At 50.4% G+C, this 18,546-nt stretch overlaps 1 protein-coding gene across 1 annotated transcript; it reads left to right on the forward strand.

Moving 5' to 3' along the window:
* The first annotated feature begins 237 nt into the window (after positions 1 to 237).
* Positions 238 to 15,256, forward strand: CD8B (CD8b molecule). Its single transcript, XM_032880616.1, has 6 exons — positions 238 to 359; positions 3,566 to 3,925; positions 7,545 to 7,631; positions 11,133 to 11,222; positions 12,681 to 12,717; positions 14,720 to 15,256. The coding sequence occupies exons 1-6, from the start codon at positions 317 to 319 to the stop codon at positions 14,730 to 14,732; spliced, it is 630 nt and encodes a 209-aa protein (XP_032736507.1). The 5' UTR covers positions 238 to 316; the 3' UTR covers positions 14,733 to 15,256.
* Positions 15,257 to 18,546: the final 3,290 nt, after the last annotated feature.

Below are 18,546 nucleotides of genomic sequence, written 5' to 3' on the forward strand. Positions count from 1 at the left end.
CAGGGCAGGACACGATCACATACGTGCCATTGCTTGGCGCTGGACAGCAGTGTCACCTCCTCCCTGGAAAGCAAAGTGGAAGGTCCTAGCGTGCTCTTTGAAAACGCATCCGAGACCTTGGAAATGCGGGGAGAATGAGGGAGCAGAGCTTGCCAACCTCACACCGGACTCCCTCCCCTCCCCCGCCCGGTCCTGTCCTTCCCACCCCTCCTCCCTCAACCCACCCCAGCTGCCCCGCCCCGCTCCCCACCCACTGCCAGCCTGGACTGTCTCAGCAGCGTGCTGCTGGGACCAGGTGTCCCCGGGGCGTGCCAAGATGCAGCCGGGGCTCTGGCTCCTCCTGGCCGCGCAGCTCGCAGGTAAGCCCGGGAGACTCGCGGGGCGCCCAGGGTTGGAGCGGGTGGTCTGCCCTGGCCCCAGGAAGAGCCTGAGCCCTAGAGTTTGGAAAAGGCTGTCCTGGCGGGATGCAGAGCCCAGAGAACAGGGCAGTGGGGGTCCCTGGGAGGAGGCGCAGTAGGCACAGACCCTGAGGGTGGAGAAGAAATTCACCCCTCCCCCGTTTTTATCCAAACTCCTGGAGGGGAGAGAAGAGAAGAGAAGAGAAGAGGGAGGGAGGCAGGGGGAGGGGTAAGGATTTAAGAAAGAAGAAAAGAGAAAGGGGAAGGAGGTACAGAGAGGAGGGAAAAAAAATCCACCCTTGTCTAGGGTGCCCACAGGGATGTGCCCCTGGAAGGGTTCCAGAGGCTCAGTTCTGGTTTTGATGTCCTGTACTTGGCCCAGGGTTCCGTCAACACATTTTTGATACTTCCGGGAAAGTACTTGCACAATCTGCCGAACACCAGGCTACTGCCCCTTTTCGGACAGGTGTGGCAGAGGACTCCCTAAGGGGTCCCTGTCTCCCCAGCACCCCCTGGCTTGAATGTGCTGTGTGGTGGGGTTCCCGGAACCAACCAGTAGCGCTGGAGTTGGAATGTTGCAGTCCGCATGTAGCAAGGAAGTCCCCACTGTCCCTCTCATAAGCCCAACAAGACTGCCACTTGGAAGAAGCCCCAAACTGCCCACTAACCTGCGATGGATTGCTATCTTCCCCAAATAGCCCAAAGCTGGTTATCCTGCCAACCGTGACAAGGTCTGCCCGGCCCCTGCTCTGACCCAGTGAGCTCACCACATCTCCAGTAGAAACAAGTCCAGGCCATTCAAACCTAGTGGTTATTACTGATCTTTTTAGAAACAGCAGGTCCCTCTGAGTGTGGAATCACTGGGAGAGGTCAGATGAATCCCATGAGACCGCATGGGTAGCGAGGCCCGGCTCCGAGTCTGGCACAGATACGGGGCTTGGCCATGGCCGCGTATTCAGCCTCCGGGGACAGAAGAGAGAGACCAGGGTATGTCACCTAGCAAGCCTGCGTGTCAGGACACGGGAAGGGGAACATACACACAGAGCCCCAGGTCCTTTTGGGGCCCCTTGACCCCTTAAGGAGTCACTTCTAGGGACGCCTGGGTGGCTCAGTTGGTTAAGAAGCTGCCTTCGGCTCAGGTCATGATCCCAGCGTCCTGGAATTGAGTCCCACATCGGGCTCCTTGCTCCGCAGGCAGCCTGCTTCTCCCTCTGCCTCTGCCTGCCTCTCTGTCTGCCTGTGCTCGCTCGCTCTCCCTCTCTCTCTCTCTCTCTCTGACAAATAAATAAATAAATAATCTTTAAAAAAAAAAAAAAGGAGTCACTTCTAGGCTTTCTTGCAGGAATTTCAGGAGTCTGTGTATTTGCAGACCCACTGTGTGCAGAGGGGGACAGGCTAGCCACTCAGGAGAGGATCCCAGGTCTCCTCGATTCAGGGAGTGGTTCAAAGTCAGGTTGTGGGGCCGCAGACCTGGGTTTGAATCTGGATCCACCACATATGGGCTATGTGACCTTGAGCATGTCCTTTTAACTTGCCTGAGCCTCTCTTTCCTCATGTGTAAAATGGGTGTAGACCAGGACCTGTTGAGGATTAAGTGACATAATGCATGCACCACGCTGGGCACAGTTCAGTGAAGATGGGCAGCATCGTCTCTTATTATCGCCCCCAAGATATCAGTGACCCCCAAAGCAGTGAAGAAGCTCTACTCTGCTGAAAAGGCAGGATGGTGTTTAGGGAGAAAAGAGAAGGGCCAGCAGACACGTGGGCACCAGGTACCATGGCATTCTTGATGCATGCAGAAGCTTGGAGTGGCCTGTGAGTGGAGTCAAAAAGCTTACGTTTGTGGCCTGCTATGGGACCATGAATCAGCCTGAGACACAAGCATTGGCAGGATCGTGACTCTAGGCCGCTGCCTCAGTAGGCCAGCTCCCCTTGGGTACAAACACACTCACACACACACACACACACACACACACACACACTCCCTCTAGACTCCTGTGCCCTCCATGCCTTGCAGTTCCTGGGTCTCTGCCCCAGTCTTTAGGCTCTCCCTTTCCCCCACAGCTAAAATGGAAGGCTCACCAGGTCAGATTCAGTGTGTAGGACTTGGCTGTGAAGGATCCATTCAAATCTTTCCTAAAGTGTCATCTGCTGCCTGTAACAACTCGGTGTGGGACACGGAGACAATGATATACCAATGGACAGCACTTTACAGTTTGCAGTGCATTTTCTTGGACGTCCTGACCCTCTCGGGCAAGCAGGACATTGGCCCCCAGCTTCCCTTATCTTAAAGGGCAGAGGCAGACTCCTTGAATTCCTACAATCCCTCTGCTGGTAGGGGGCAGAGCTGGGTTCAAGACCGGGTCTTGGAGTTCTGGTCCAGTTCTCTATGAACAATCCCCTCTTCATCGATGCTTCCCATCTTGAGACTAAAATGAAATCCCAGGACTGTTCTGGGGTGTCTGTCCTTCCCTTTGGGAATGGGGATCCAGTGACCTAGCACATGCTAGGCTGAGAATTGAGTGGCACCTGTGGCAATAGTGAGTTCCTCTTGCTTGAGCATGTCTTACAGAAAGGGTGGCTGGCCCTCTTTTAGATTGGCCAGGCCAGTCCCCAGGCTCTGCCTCTTATTTGGGGATCCTCCGGGCTGCCTGAGTCTTCTCTACCTGCTTGGAGCCTGTGAAGGTCTGTCCAGAGAGTGGCAGCAGGACAAGGTGAAAGACAGCTGGCTTTGACTTCAGACCTGGAATCTTTGAGTTTGAATCCCAGGTCACTTACTAATTGTTGGTGGGACTTTAAACAAGTAACTCCATGCCTCAGTTTCCTCATCTGTGTCATGGGGGGAAAAAATCCCCAAATAAGTTTCAGGTTAGATTAAGATCATTCACACAAAAAGCCAGGCATATAAGCATGCAAGCAATACATGGCAGCTCTCTCCCCATCCCCTCGGTCAAACTGGCCATAAGAAACACCCGCCTTGCAGATGGTCCCCTGGGATGTAGGTGCTCAAGCTCTGAGTCTGGGAGCCACCAGCGGCATTTATCATAGACCCTGGCTCCTGCAACTGGGGATGACTTTCCTTCAATGCCTGACTCTGTGACTCCAGAGCCCCACAGCGGTGGCTGGGAAAACATGCTAATGGTCTCTGTGCCTTCTGCTTCTCCTAGTTCTCCATGGCAGCTCGGTGCTGCAGCAGACCCCGCCATCCTTAATGATTCAGACTGACAAGACAGTGGTGATGTCCTGTGAAGCCACAGCCTCCCGCACTAGCACGCGCATCTACTGGCTGAGACAACGCCAGGCTCCAAGCCCAGACAGTCACCATGAGTTCCTGGCCGCCTGGGATTCCCTAAGAGGGATTGTGTATAGCCAAAAGGTGAAGCAAGAGAAGCTGACTGTGTTTCCGGATGCAGGCCGGTCCATTCTCAATCTAACTAAAGTGGAGCCTGCAGACAGTGGCATCTACTTCTGCATGACCATCGGGAACCCTGAGCTGAACTTCGGGAAGGGAACTCAGCTGAGCGTGGGTAAGAATCTAGCTCAATGCTACTGATGAGCGTGGAACACCTGCTGGGTGTTGGGTGCGGGGTGCGTGTCAGGCGAGGGAGCTGCCTCTGCTCTCGGCAAGCCCCACTCTGCCAGAGAGGGTGTCCGCCAGGAGCAGTAGCCCATAGCTGGTAGGAGTACACTTACCCAGGGCCAAGCAGAAGCAGGGGTTTTACGGAGTCATTTCACTTCCCATTGCCCTCTACTCTGGGAGGTAAGAAGCGGATACCTATTGCAGATGGGATGCTTAGAAGCATTGCTGTTTCTTCTGGGGACAAGACAGTGCTGTCCTTCAGCCACACCAGGCCTACATGAGGCTCTGCCTAGATTGGGCTGAGCTCCCAAACCTGACAGTGGTCTCAGAAACTCCCACCAAGAGTGCACACCAGGAAAGAAGGTTCTCGCTGCTTGGACATACCCAGTGAGAGCACTTCTAGGGCCGGCGGATGCTCTTACATGCTGAATTGGGGGGCCTGTGGCTCAAACCTACACCCAGAGGTACATGGAGGAAGGAGATTGGACCCCAGGCCTAGCTGCAAATTCTGCTGTAATTTCACTGTGTGCCTTTGCACTCGTACCTCTTCTCCCTGGGCCTCAGGTTTCCCATCTGTTTCATGGGGCTGCCATTGGCCTCCACAACACCCTCCAACCCCAAGAAGCGGCAGTTCTGAGAGTTAAGTCCAGCATACCCCACAGAAATAGATGATAAGTCACAGATGTGATTTAAAAGTTCCTAATGCCATGTCAAAAAAGTAAAAAGAAACCAGCAGAATTAATTTAAATACTACATTTTTAACCGATTTATCAACAAGATCATCATTTTAACCTGTAATCCATTTAAAAATTATTACTGAAATATTTTGCATACTAAGTGTTCGATGTGTTTCTTACACACCGCAACCCTTGAGTGAGACTGGCCAGAGACTCAGGGGCAGGTGGTCGCACTCTTGGACAGTGAGGAGTAAGCTCTGGGAGATGTTAGGGAATCATGGCAGAAATTCTCAAAGGCCTGCACCTGGCTTTAGCTCCTTCCCCATATTAGCCACTGGCCGGCTGACCCCCTGCGCTCCTCCCACTGTCCTGCTTCCCTCTCACCTGGGTTCTTCTCAGGCTGGGGACTGAAGAATGACAAGGGACCCCCCCCCCAAGAATTGGACCACTCAGAATGGGAAGAAACAGGGACAGCTGCGACAGCAGCACAATTAGGAAGACAGAAACAGAGGGAAGCTGCTGTCCCATCTCACCAGTTTTGGGTCTTCAGTCAGGAGGTAGGGGTGAGGGTTAGCCCTCGGGGCGAGAAGCCCAGGCATCCTCAGCAGGGTGTCAACTGATTCCTATACTGAAAATTGGGCTTTGGGGGGTCTGGGATTTTGGTTTAGTTTATTGTTTTTGTCTCTACAAATTTTCCCACAAATTTACCCACATTTTCCCACTCATGAGATTTTGGGGTCTAAGAAAGGTAGATGATGAAATAAACAAAACTGGTTTCTAGAAGCTTCCCCTCCACCTACACCACCACCCACTCATGCCTGGCTTTGATATTTCCAAACCCTTCATGCTGCCCAGCTCTCTGAGAATAGCAGACCCTTCCCAAAGCATGTGCCCGCAACTGCGTCATCTGGCCAGAATTAGGGTGTCCAGAGCCACACCTTGCCCCTCCTGCCGGAGGCCAGCACATACTGAAGGACGAAGCTCGAGTAGTAAAGAAAGTAACTGGAGAAAGATAGGGCCTTTAGGGTGCCGCTTAACCATACCATGGGCTCAAAAGTCCTCTCCTTTTCAAAGAGGAGAGAAGTGGGGAGATTTGAATGGGGGGGCAGGGGGAGTCAGGAGTCATCAAGGGGACCCAGCTCTGGGCAAGAAGAAATTAAAATGGAACGAGACTCCCCACAAACCCCTCATCAGACCCAGGCCCCTGAACCCAGCCAAGACATGTGAGGCCTTATAGAGTCGGCTCCCCTGGAGGCTTCCCACTGACCGAGAGACCTCTGTGCCTCCTTGTGTATGAAGTAAAGGGAACGGACCCTTCCAGGGCCATGGGGAGGAACAGAGGAAACATACTGGCCCATCCTGGGCAGAGGGCCAGGCTCCCGCACAGCCTGGGAGCACCGAAGCTGGTGTCCTTTTCCCTCTTACCTTAGTTTCCCTCAGCATTCCCATGGCCTAGGGCCTTGACCTGATGTGCCTAACTTTTTGCCAGAAGGCGCTGGCACCTGAGGCAGGGCAGTGGCGTGAGAGCCCAGAGTCGGGGTCTCTTGGCTCAGATCCTGCCTGTGCTGTTCAAGGCTTCCTGGACACACTATTTCAGTTCTCTGAGCCTAGGCCTCCTTGGGGATAAGACGGGGGTACTAGTGCCTGTCCCCAAAGTTGTTGGTTTCAATAAACATAAGCTGCAGCGCTTGGCTGTGCCCCTAGCACATGGTGGGACTTAGCAGGGGTCCATTCTGGTGAGCTGGTTCTTCCAGAAACCTCACAAAGCCAGCAGAGGAGATTGTGTTATCTCCACTTTCTGGGGGACACTCATGCCAGCGAGGTTCCAGACTCTCCACTTTTTATATGGGAAATCGGCCAGCCCTGAAATGACCATTTTGCGGGTGGCCCCTCCCTATTGCCTTGATGCTAGAGTTTAAATTTATGGGGTCACCATCTTCCCTCTCCTACCATTTTGCAGAAAGTCATGGCAGTGAAACGTCTTTGCTCACCTCCCAGAGACAAGGGATGGATTCAGCAGTATCTAGTGCTCACACCATTCCTGGCACCCCAAAGCCTCCAGTGCCTCCCTTGGCTCTGTGTGCTTGTCCTCCTGCCCTGTCCCATTGCATCAGAGTGTGACCCTGGATTAGAACAAAAGAGAGGAGTGGCCCACTCAAGCGTCAGGAGAGGGGTCGGGGGTTCAGGCAAGCTCTTTGCAATGTGGGGCCTCAGGGCCAGCCCCTCACATCGCTGCTGTTCATCTTTGAAATTAAAGGTTGAGACTAGAGGTCCTTCCAGCTCCGGTAGTAGATGATTTGTAAAGACACTTATTAAGGAAAGATAATCCCCACTGCAGCCTGTCCAGTGTTGTACATATGGGAAAGGTCACCCACTTCCATTCTATGAGCTTCCTCCAACCACTTAGGAATTGGCAGGTTGGCTGAGGGGCTGGTCTTGTCAAGGTTTCGGGGACTCTGGCTTCCCCTCAAGGTCTTCAGCCAGGGGAAGTCTGCTGTGGCCACGGGGAGCACAATTCACTGGGCCTGCTGTCCTCTTTAATTCTCATGACACTCCCGAGAAGGAAATGGGAGTCATCTTTATTTCAACAGATGGGGAAACTGAGGCACAGAAAAGTGGTAGGAGTTGCCCCAAGTCACACAGCAGTTAATCAGGGCTGCTGGGGCTTTGTTCAGGACCATGTAGGTGCAGAGCCCCTCTCTTTCCTGGACACCAAGGCAGCCCCCTGCCTAGGCTCTCAGATAGGTCTGAGAGTTGGGGAAACACCTAGAAAATTCTATTGCTCTGTAAGCTTGGAGCCCTGTAGCAGCCCAGGGAACAGTCACAGGGGCTTTAGCACCTGGAGGGAAGACATGAGATTTTAACATGTGTCTTGCTTACTTTCTGTAGTTGATGTCCTTCCCACCACTGCCCAGCCCACCAAGAAGACCACCACGAAGAAAAGGTGCCGGCCCCCAAGCCCAGTGACCCAGAAGGGTGAGTTCTCCCATCTTCCTGGACCATCAGAAGCACAGCAGGATGCCTGCCTTCCTTCCTTCCCTCCTTCTTTCCTTCCTTCCATAGGCCCTTCCCATGTGTGGACTCTGGCCCGTTTCCCTGGCTCCAGCCAAGCTGGGCTCAGAAGGGAAGTCGAGTATGACCACAGTGCTGCCCTCCAGCAGCTCACAGTCTAGTAGGGGACACGCTTACAAATCATCACAGGGCAAAGCCTATGTCCCCCCAAAAACCCGCACACCATATTCTTAGCAGCATTATTCATAATGGTCAAAAAGTCAAAACTCAGAAGTCCACCAGCTGATGAATAGATTAATTAAATTTTGAATATCCATACAATGGAGTAATATTTGGCCATAATAGACAGTGCATTACTGATGCAAGCGGCAGGATGGATGAACCTTGAAAATATTACGCAGTGAAAGAAGCCAGATGCAAAAGATCCTGTATTATGGGATTCCAGAATATGACGTTTCAAAGAGACAGAAAGTAGGTTAGTGGTTGTCTAAAACTGGGGGGTTGGAAAGGAATGGGGAGTGATCATGAAAGGGTCCCGGATTTTTTGGAGGGTGAGATGAAAATGTTCTAAAATTAGATTGTGGCGACTGATGGTTGCACAACTCTGTGAATATACCAAAAACCATTAAATTACACACTTGGAGCAGGCAAACTTTATATGTAAAGTCCATCTCAGTAAAGCTGTTAGCAAACAAAAGTACCGAACCCAAAGGACCAGAACTTCAAACTTTCTCAGTTCGGATGCTTACCAGAGGACCCAACACACAGCACGTGTTAATATATGTTTGTTAATGAGTGAACAAGCTTGTGTGTCTGTGCTATAAGCACCAGACACGGCAGATGGAGCGCGTGCATGCGCACACGTGCACACACACACACACACACGCATGCACACACTTCCCTTGAACCATCAGCCCAACTGTGTTTCTGGAAAAATACTTACCTCTGCCCCGCAAAAGATACTGATGACAAAAAGAAGGTGTCATCTGCTCCTACCCATAGGACGAATGGCAGGGAAGCCACCACACTAGAGCAGCCTGGCGCTCCTGGGGTTTCTTAGTCTTAAATACGTCAAGTAACAGAAGGAGCCCGAGGACAGGCATCTAGTGGGATTCAGGCGATGAGCGCAGGAAGCCACCCCACAGGGTCACAGTAATAAAGGAAGTCAGAACCTGGACACAGAAGGGCACAGTCTTGGGGAGCATAAAGGTGGAGATAGAATGACCTCATTGGAGAAAGCATCTATGCCCCACAACTTTGCCTAAAGGATTTCGGGTAGTTCACAACAGAAAACGACACAAAGGCAAACACAGCAGGGCCACGAAGTTGAGGGTGACTCTAGAGAAGCGGGGAAGCCAGCTGCACCAGAGGGAACACTTGCACAAAACCAGATAACTTGCACAAACCCCTGCTCCCCTACGGCGGCATGAAGAAACTACCCCAGGCACTGGGTTCCAGAGCCTTCATCCCAGGGTTAAATTCTAGAGGAAAGCCGCTCTGTTCATCCTTCTCCAAGGACTGCTGAGCAATACTGAATTCTCTAACACTTCTGTTGGGGCACCTGGGTGGCTCAGTGGGTTAAGCATCTGTCTTCAGCTCAGGTCATGGTCTCAGGGTCCTGGGATCAAGCCTTGCATTTGGCTCTCTGCTCAGCAGGGAGCCTGCTTCCGCCTCTCTCTCTGCCTGCCTCTCTGCCTACTTGTGATCTCTCTCTCTCTTTGTCAAATAAGTAAATAAAATCTTTAAAAAAAAAACACTTCTGTAAGTGATAAAGACAAAGGTCTTTGAAGTTCTTGCATCATTTCTTACATGGATCCTCAGTTAAGTCCCAGGGCAAATATGCAAGTCCAGCATTAGTAGGTTATTAAGAATAACCAGGATGAGTGTGAAGGTGGCCAAGGGGGGGCTGGGAGAGAAGTAGGTGGGGGTTGCTTTTGGGGATGGGGGCCGTGGGACAGGGTACCCCAGTGGTAAGTCAACCAGACTTAGGTGTGAGTCCCTGTCTGCCACTGTCTGTACTGTGTGCTCTTGGGCAGGTGACTCAGCCTCTCTGAACCTCTTTCCTCATCAGGATGTTTGCCTGGCATGATTGAATGAGGTGTTGTACGTAAGGCACTCATCTTGAGGGGGGCACCCAGCTGGAGCTCAAAGTTTGTCATAATGAATGAAACCATATGGCCACACTGGAGAAGACCCTGCTCCAGAAGGCTTCGGGCTGTCCCTTGAGATGACACGGAGAGGAACAGCTGGTGACCTCTAGGCTTCAGGGGACTGTGAAAACCGAGCAAGGCAAGAAAGGCCAGGCCAGATCCTACAAGTGGCCAGTACATGAAAATAGGGTGACGCTGATGAATCGTCAAGGACTGGAAGTTACGCATCATGTTAATCCATGACACTAGCAAAAACCAAACACTTTGATAATATCGAGGGTCGGCCAGGTGGACAGCTGGTGGTTAGGAGGGCAAATCAGTGCTGGCTTTTTGGAAGGCACTTCACAGGGTCTGGCAACTTATAGGTGGACATAAGCAATGGTTTGGCCATTCCTGTTTTCAGTATCTGCCTCGGGCAGGCTCCTACTTTAGGAAGAATGTACCAGGAGCTTCTCTGGGGTTATTTGTAAAAGCAAAACATAGGAAGCAAACAAAATGCCCATCCGAGGGCCAAGTAATCCGTGATACGTCCAAACTGCAAAGGTTACTCTGCTAGAAAAAGTGTGTGCTGAGGTATTATTTAAAAAGATTTTCCTTATTTATTTTAGAGAGAGGTGGGGGGAGGGGCAGATCAAGGGGGGGGAGGGGCAGAGCAAGAGGGAGAGAGCGTCTCCAGCAGGCTCTGCGCTGAGCATAGAGCCTGCTGCGGGGCTCATTGTCATGACCGCAACTTGAGCCGAAACCAAGAGTCAGACACTCAACTGACTGCCCCACCCGGGGGGCCCCCAATCTATTTAAGTGAAGAAAAAAATGGTTTGCCAAACAGTTTGTACAATATAAGCCACTGTGTGCTTTAAAAAAAACCTGTATGTGTCTGTGTAAATTATGCATGTGTAAACACAAAGAGAAAGGTACCAAATTAACCATAACATTTTTTTTTTTCCTGTGAGGGGGCTAGTTTGCCAAGGAGCTCTCTAACCATATACTCGAATCCTTTACAATGAAAATATATTCAGCTGTCTCTTGTGTAGTTAAAATAAGAGCTTTAAAAATAAATAGGAAAATCTCTTTACCAGGCATGAAAATTATCTCCTTTGAACGTAAGTAGCTCCTGAGCTTAATTAATTTTTAAAAGGGTGATGTGGGACATAACATTTTCCGTGTAAAATTATCTCTGTGTTTCAAGTACCTAGAAAGAAAGACGAGAAAAATATGCAAACAGTGGCATTCCCTGGGAGGTGGGATTTCCGGTTGATTTTCCCTCTTTGTATTTTTATGTGTTGCCTCAGATGTTCAGTAAGTGTGTCTTTTCCAGGCCCATCCTGTGGCCCCGTCACCCTCGGCCTCTTGGTGGCCGGAGTCCTGCTTCTGCTGGTGTCCTTGGGAGTGGCCATCCACCTACACCGTAAGTTGTGCCCTCTTGGACCACCGTGGTGGCTGCTTTTGAGTCCCTGAGCGTCCGTCCTTCTCTAGGGAAGCAGGACAGGTGGCAGAAGTTTATACTCACCCCCAACCCATGGAAGCCACGGAGGTGATTTGTGGCCTGATGCCACGCTGCAGGGACCAGAGACCATGCAGTCAGACCTGGGCTTGAAGGTCTAGAGTCAGACCTGGGCTTGAAGCTAACCCCACTATTTGCCGATCTAGGGGCCTTGGGCGCGTGCCTTGGCCTCTCAGCCTCGGCCACTCCATTCAGGAGTAACAATGTTACCCATCTCCCAGGGTTGCTGTTGGTAAAGTCCTGCCCAGAGGTCCGAACCTGGGGTATGAGCTCAGTCAGTGGGAACTCCCATGAGCACTCTGGATGGAATCAGAACACAGAAGACATGGCACTGGGGTTTGGGTTATGTTCCCAGAAGCTCGAACTCTTCCTCCTTTGTGAGACTGCCGGGAGACTGAAGATGACTGTCTCTCAGCCACTCTGAAGACGAGATCATCTCCTGCTCTGGGCTCCCAGGCTTTAGCAGAAAAGTGGGGAGCTGCAGGGAAAGCCCACACGGCAGCCCAAGAGCCCCGGACCCTACCCCTGGCCTTTCTGCTCAACTGTGTCACCATGAGCACCTCACTGACCCTCTCTGGGCTTCTATAAAATAGGGGAGGGTGGCTCGCAGGGGCATGGACTTGATCAGTGACTCTTTTATAGGTCATAGACCCCTTTAAACTTGTGATAGCAATTACAGACCCTCTCCCCAAAGAAATGTGTCACGTGAACATTTTTACATAACATTGCCATTCACGGAAGGATCCATTTGTCCCCATTAAAGTTCAGTGGTCTGCAAACCTTTCCCATCAAGGATCTTGTTAATAAAAACTTGTTAAATTATGAACCCCAGCTGCAGATAGATCGAAAGGTAACTCTTAAACTCTAACTGCAAATAGGTGCATTTATTTCATATAGTAAGTATGTTATTAAATGTGTTTCATAACTGAAAAGTAATAAAAGATGAGATAGACCTGTAGATAGACATGCCCACACTTCTTTCCCGCATCCCTGTGGGAAACGTTGTGATTCCTCTAGCTCGAGACCACCTGTCTGCACAGCTCTCCATTCCCGACCTGCTGCGAAGGACAAACTGGCATGTTTAAGGGCACACAGACCAGAGTAGATTCACTGAGTTCGAATTCTAGCTTTACTGCTTACTAGCTGCACAACTCTGTGCCATGCATGCTCTGGGACTCAGTTTCCCCGTATACCCAATGGAGATACTAAGAGGAATCGTCACGGGTTTGCTGTGAGCCTGACGCCAGGAAAGAGGTCTGAGGTGCTGTTTTCCCCCCTCATCTCCCTCCTCGCTCTCTGAGGCTGGGTGTCAGCACCCCACAGCCCACACCAACCTGCGTCCTTGTTTTCTTCTTCTTCCAGGCCTGCGGAGGAGAGCCCGGCTTCGTCTCCTGAAACAGTAAGTGCTTAGGGCCCCAGAAAAGTGCCAATGATGCGGCCCTGGGTATGGTATCGGCCCCTGCTGCTGCCACAGCCTCTACCTGCAGGAGCCAAAGAGAGACCCCCCCCTGCAAAAAATCTTAGACTGTATAAATAGAGGGAGCCATAGAGTTCAGGAGGAGAGATCATCTAAACAAATGAACATACTGGGTATTTCAAGCATGGACTTAGCTCTTAGAAATGATCACAGTCAACTCTTGCAAGCATAGAATGCAGGAGGATACCCCAAACCCTTGCCCACCCAGCATTTTATTTGACTTGGTCCTGCAAGGACATAGGAGGGTTACTGTTACAGACCAGTTGAACGACTTGCTCAGAGCATTTGGGTTAGGAAAGAGCAGGACTGGATTGGAGGCCAAGGCAGTTCACTGCTTCCTTCCTTACTGGTGTGGGGCGTCGGGCAGCCTGGGTCCCCAGAGTTGGCAGAATGAAAAGCTGAGTCACACAGACATGGGAGCTAAAAAGCACTAGTTCTTCAGGTCCCTGAGCTGTGTGAGTGCAGGCAGAGCCCCCAGAGGCTGACACCTTGAGAGGCCGATGGCCAGAGGCTGCTCCCAGCCTAAGGGACTGCCAGGCCTCAGCCCAGCCATGGGCACTATTCTTGGATTACATTTTCTTCCTCAAAAGACTGTTTCACATCTACCTCTCTCATTAATGACAGTCCCTTCCATCTAGAGGTGTTCGGAAGGAAAAAAAGAAAGCCCATCATGCCTCTAGATTGAAGAAGGCAACAAGGCCTGGTGCTCATGAGCTCTGGCTTGGGCTTGGGGGTTCGAATCCTATCTGTCACTCACCAACCATGGGACCGTGGGCGAGTGGCTTAAGCCATCTGAGCCTCAGATTCCTCACCTGTAAAACAGGATAACTGTACCTGCGCCCAGCCCTGGTCCCGTGAAGTCAGAGCACAAAACTCATGTCTCTGATGAAAGTCAGTTCTACCAAGGAACAAAAATGTCTTCCTAATTACTTAAAACTTAAACTCCATATAAACTCTGTATTATATTCTCTGCATTATTATATACATTATTACTTGTCTATATATTTGCTTGACTAGAGATAGTCACTGAAACATGCCTGCTGTCTTTTATGGGCAATTTTCAATGATAACTTTGATGGTGCACCCTTCCCACAATTTGATGTGCTGGACTTAGAATCCCCTACCTAAGAGACGGTAACCTGAGTGTATTTGTCTGAGCCTGGATCTGCAGAATATTCTGTTCAGCATCTTCCCCATGGCGACGTCTAATGGAGAATGAATCCCCATCAGGGTACTGCCCCTGCTCAGCCCTTTATTTTAACTTGTTCCCTGGTGATTTGATGCCAGTTTTATGGGATCTCATGCTCTGGCAAACCCAGGGGTGCTGAGGATCCGCCGAGGTGGGGAAGGAGCTGGGGGTGGTCATGGGGGGCTGCAAGCTCCCTCACCCTCTGCTCACAGTACTGCCGCATGGGCCACCTGTAGTTACACTTGCCTAAGAGAAATCATTTGAACAAAAGGGTTTGTGGCTAAAATAAAGTTTGGAAACCACGTATAGTTTTGTTACCATGATCCAGGTGTGGGAGAAAGGGTCCATGGGCCCCACAGATCAGCTCTTTTGAACTCAAACTTCGATTTGGGGCAGACGCTCCCCAGCCCGAAGCTGAGTCTGGAAAATCTTCCCATCAGCAAGCCATCTTCTTCTGGCCCCTTAGTGTACATTTGTGACTAGCTTCTCTTAGAAGGTCCTGCAGGAAGTAACACTATTCAAAGCTAGAGGGCTTTGGGCTTTGTTTTTTGAACTTCTTAAAATTTTTTTTAATGACTAAGTAGGACCCTAAGAGCAGACTAATGGAAAACTCCTGGCCCGGGCTCCTTACTGGAAATACAGCCCTGGATCCTCACCTGTCATTTGTCTTTGTTACAGGAAATGCATATCATTTCCCTAAAAATAAGTGGTGTCTCAACTTGCTCTTGTTTTCAGGTTTTATAAATGAGCAAAAAATACGCTTTTGGGGTCCTGCTACAAAAATGCATTGGTCAATAAGAAGCAAGATCTAGAAAAATGAGAGAGAAGGGCCACGTTCAACTCACTCCACTGTGGAAATTTCACTGACCTGCTGAAGTTGCCTGCTTTTAACTATTCCAAGTGCTCTCTCTGGGCCTCACACATGGGAGCAACTTGTTAGTTGGTCATCGGGAGTCACAGAGAGAAGGCTTCAGAGCCCCCCAAAAGCTTCCTGCAACTCGGAGGGGGGTGCACACTGGAGGATGGAGTAGAAAATGCCGCCATGACACCACTTCCAGCTCCCGAACTCCCCTGGGTTAGGCTGGGACCTTTGTGTTGGCCGTCCAGCCCCCTTCTCGCCAGTTGCTTTGCCCCGAAAGGGCAGTGACATGGAGTCCTGAGTCTCTCATGGGATGGCCCAGGATGGCTCCTCCTTGGTCTTCCCAGGCTGGAGCTGACTGTCCTCATGGAGAGCCCCAGAGACCAGCCCCAGCTTGGAAACCAGCTTTCTGTGAAAGGCAGGCCTGACTCCTGCGGTTACTTCAGCCTCCAGGGACATCCTTTTGGGTCTGAGGACTTGTGGCTCTGAGAATGGGAAGTCACTTTATCTCCTATTGGGAATTTACCCCGCTTTCACTTCTGCCTTCCCATGGCTTGTAACTTTCTCTGTCACTTTCTGTTCTTTTTATGAAAATGTCTTGGTTGTAAAAATAAAGCCCTGAATAAAAGATGCAAATGGGTCCTGTGATGGAAAAGCACAAAGCCCATCTGTACGGTAAAGATGTTGATGCTCAGCTGAAAAGAAATAACAAGGATAAAATGTGCCTGTCCTCATTTGCCCCTGCAACATGCTGTCATCTGTGTTGTAGGCTCAGGGAGAGTCTCACAGGTTGGGAAGCACCCCAGCACCCAGCGCCAAGCAGTAGGGGCCCCAGAGCTGACTTCTGGCCGTTCCAAGCCACCTTCACTATACCTGTTTGGCTCTACTGAGTGGAACCCCAGGGAGTCCTAGCCACAGACTGCTGACCTTGTACTAAAGAAAAGGTGAGAGGCATAGGGTCTCTCTCTCAGCTTTGATGGGGAAAGCAAATGCTAGGGGAAAATGCTGAGCTGGAAGAGGAAGTTGAGACGAGGATCTCGTGCCTTCTGAAAAAGCCTGGGGTGGGGACCTGATCTTAGTTCCCCACCCTGGGCTTTCACAGTATAAAAGCTACTGAGCCAAAAATGAGTGCAGCCTTAGGCTGAGTTAACAGAAGCACTGGGCCAAGGGAGAACAGAGCCCCACCTGCTTTTCCTGGTCTGCTGGGAGGGGCCCTTGATGAAGGGCAGTGGCAAACCAAGCTCTGCTCAGAAGCTCTGGCAGACACAGAAAACAGGAAAGGAAGGATGGGTCGAGGGGAGGGGGCATCTGAGATGCTGTCTGTGGAGTGAAGGGTGCAGAACTAGGCGTGGTGGGTGGGAGTTAGAAGGTGTTGGTGTAAGAGGTTCTTGAGAAAAGCAAATGCTCTCTGCCCATCAGCTCTGAGGACGACCGGACAAGCTGACTGCCAGGTTCCCAGGGAGAGGGGAAGGAGCCCAGGCGGCCCGGGCCAGACTCCTCTCAGGTTCATGTTTAAGGTGGGCTTCTTGCTCTGAGACATCCCATTTAGTGATAAGAGACTAAAGCCCCCGGGTGTCTGGGCGGCTCAGTCGGTTAAGCATCTGCCTTCAACTCAGGTCATGATCCTGAGTCCTAGGATGGAGCCCAAGAGCCCACCCCCTGCTCAGCAGGGAGTCGGCTTCTCCCTGCCCCTGTTCCTGCCCCTCCCCCTGCTCATGCTGGCTTCCTCTCTCTGTCCCACACACATTTATTTAATATAAATAAATAAAATAAAAATAAAAACTAAGCCCAGAGGTGCAGCCTGCCTTCCCTACAGGCTCACACCCAGGCCACAGCGGAAGTAAGAACAGGTATCCAGGCCCCTTTCCCCACTTCTGTCTCAGCTATATAGCAGCATCTCCCCATTGCTGTCTTTGCGATCGTGTTTAGTTGTTTGCAGATTCACATGGGGGTAAGGTTGGGAGACCAGGGCCGGGGAAGGGGGGCAAGGGGGGCGCACCTCCGTCTCTTTTCTGTGCCGCAGGCACCTGCTACAGCTTGGTCTGCCCAGAGAGCTGGAGCAGGCTTGGCTGCCAGCAACAGGGGCTGCGGTGAAGAGGTCTGCACCCGGCACCTGACTTTTGTTTTGAAGAAGGAACTGAGCATCTACTACTTTCTGGAGGTCCATCATGGCAAAATATTTTTTTAAAGAATTTTTAAACCTAGCTATTTTTTGACTAGTAATTTCACCTCTAGGCAATTATCTTTAACACACACACACACACACACACACACACATCTCAAAGTTACATGGACAAATACCCATCAGATTGGTTTTTGTCGTCCTACTTATTAGCCAAAAATTGGAAGTAATCCAAATGTCCATCAGAAAAAGATCAATAAAAGAAAAAGAAAGAAAGAAAGAAAAAGATCAGTTGTGATACAAGGGAATCCATGCAGCTGTTAGGGAATGAGTGAGACCCATGCATCCTGGCTTCCCATGATGGTCACTACACCTGCATATGCTTGAACATCTGTATTGATTATCCTCATTTTAAATGCAATATATGGCCACCATTAAATTTAAGCACAGTAAAAACAGGCAAAGCAAATACACATTAAAGTCAGGATACGGTTACCCTTATTGCAGGGTTGCTCAGTAGGAGGGAGTATGAAGTTTGGGGGGTGCTGTGTCCTGTCCCCTCTCTGGGGGCTGCTTCCACGCGTGTGTTCAGTTTGTGGAAATCACTGAGCTGTATGCTCATGATATGCCAACTCTCATATGTACGAATGGAAATAGAGATTAAACTCCAACAAAGACATGTTTTGTATATCTAAGTACAGAACATTGCGGAAATATGCAAAATTGGCATTAAAATTTTCTTGTCCTTCCAGATTTTTCCTGCATGTGTTCTTTTAAACAGAAGTCGAAATCTTATAAAATGTAATATGTAATACTTAAGATATAGAATATAAAAAAATCAAATCTTATTATTCTGCAAATTTGATTTTTTTTTCTCTAATAATATATCAATGCCTCTAGACATATTTGTGTATGCATAGAAGAAGGTCCGGAAGGGTATACTCCAAGCTGTTAATGGTAGTCACTCTGGGGAATTTCCACTTCTGCCTTGTACATTTCTGTGTTGTGTGAATTTTTACAGCAATCGTGTGACTTTTATAATTGGGGGTAAAAATAATTTGGAAAAAAAGAAACAGTCTCTTTTTAAAAAGAGGCTCTGATCGTCGTAATATTAAAAAATTGGAATCCGCTCCAGTAGCCATCAATGAGAGATTTGTTCATAAGTCATGATTTTTTAAAAATCTGAGCAATGGAAATCAGGTGACGCGTGTGGGAGCTGCCGGACAGCAGGGCCTAAGACTCCAGTCGTGCAAACGTGAGCAAGCTCCTGTAACATCTGCGGGCCTCAGTTCCCTCCTGTGCAGCAGCAGTCTCGGTCTCTCTGCTTTACTGTGGGGCATGCAGATAGGAGGGTCTGAGACCAGTGCTGCTTCCCCCAGCCGGCCCTCTTCTCAGCGGGAAGCAAAGGTAGCCAATTCTGGGTGCCAGCCTGCAGGTGCAGCACCCAGCAGCACAAGTTCAAAGGAAGAGGGGGCTCCTCCACCACCCCCTCCCTTTCATCCTTACTCATCCCCACCCCTGCCCCCGCAGCTCGTGTCTCTCTACCTGTAGGAAGTGGGCAACTTGTTTTCACAAAGTGAT

This window comes from Lontra canadensis, unplaced genomic scaffold (assembly GCF_010015895.1).
Source record: "Lontra canadensis isolate GAN:19392208 unplaced genomic scaffold, GSC_riverotter_1.0 scaffold71, whole genome shotgun sequence".
NCBI classification, from domain to species: domain Eukaryota; kingdom Metazoa; phylum Chordata; class Mammalia; order Carnivora; family Mustelidae; genus Lontra; species Lontra canadensis.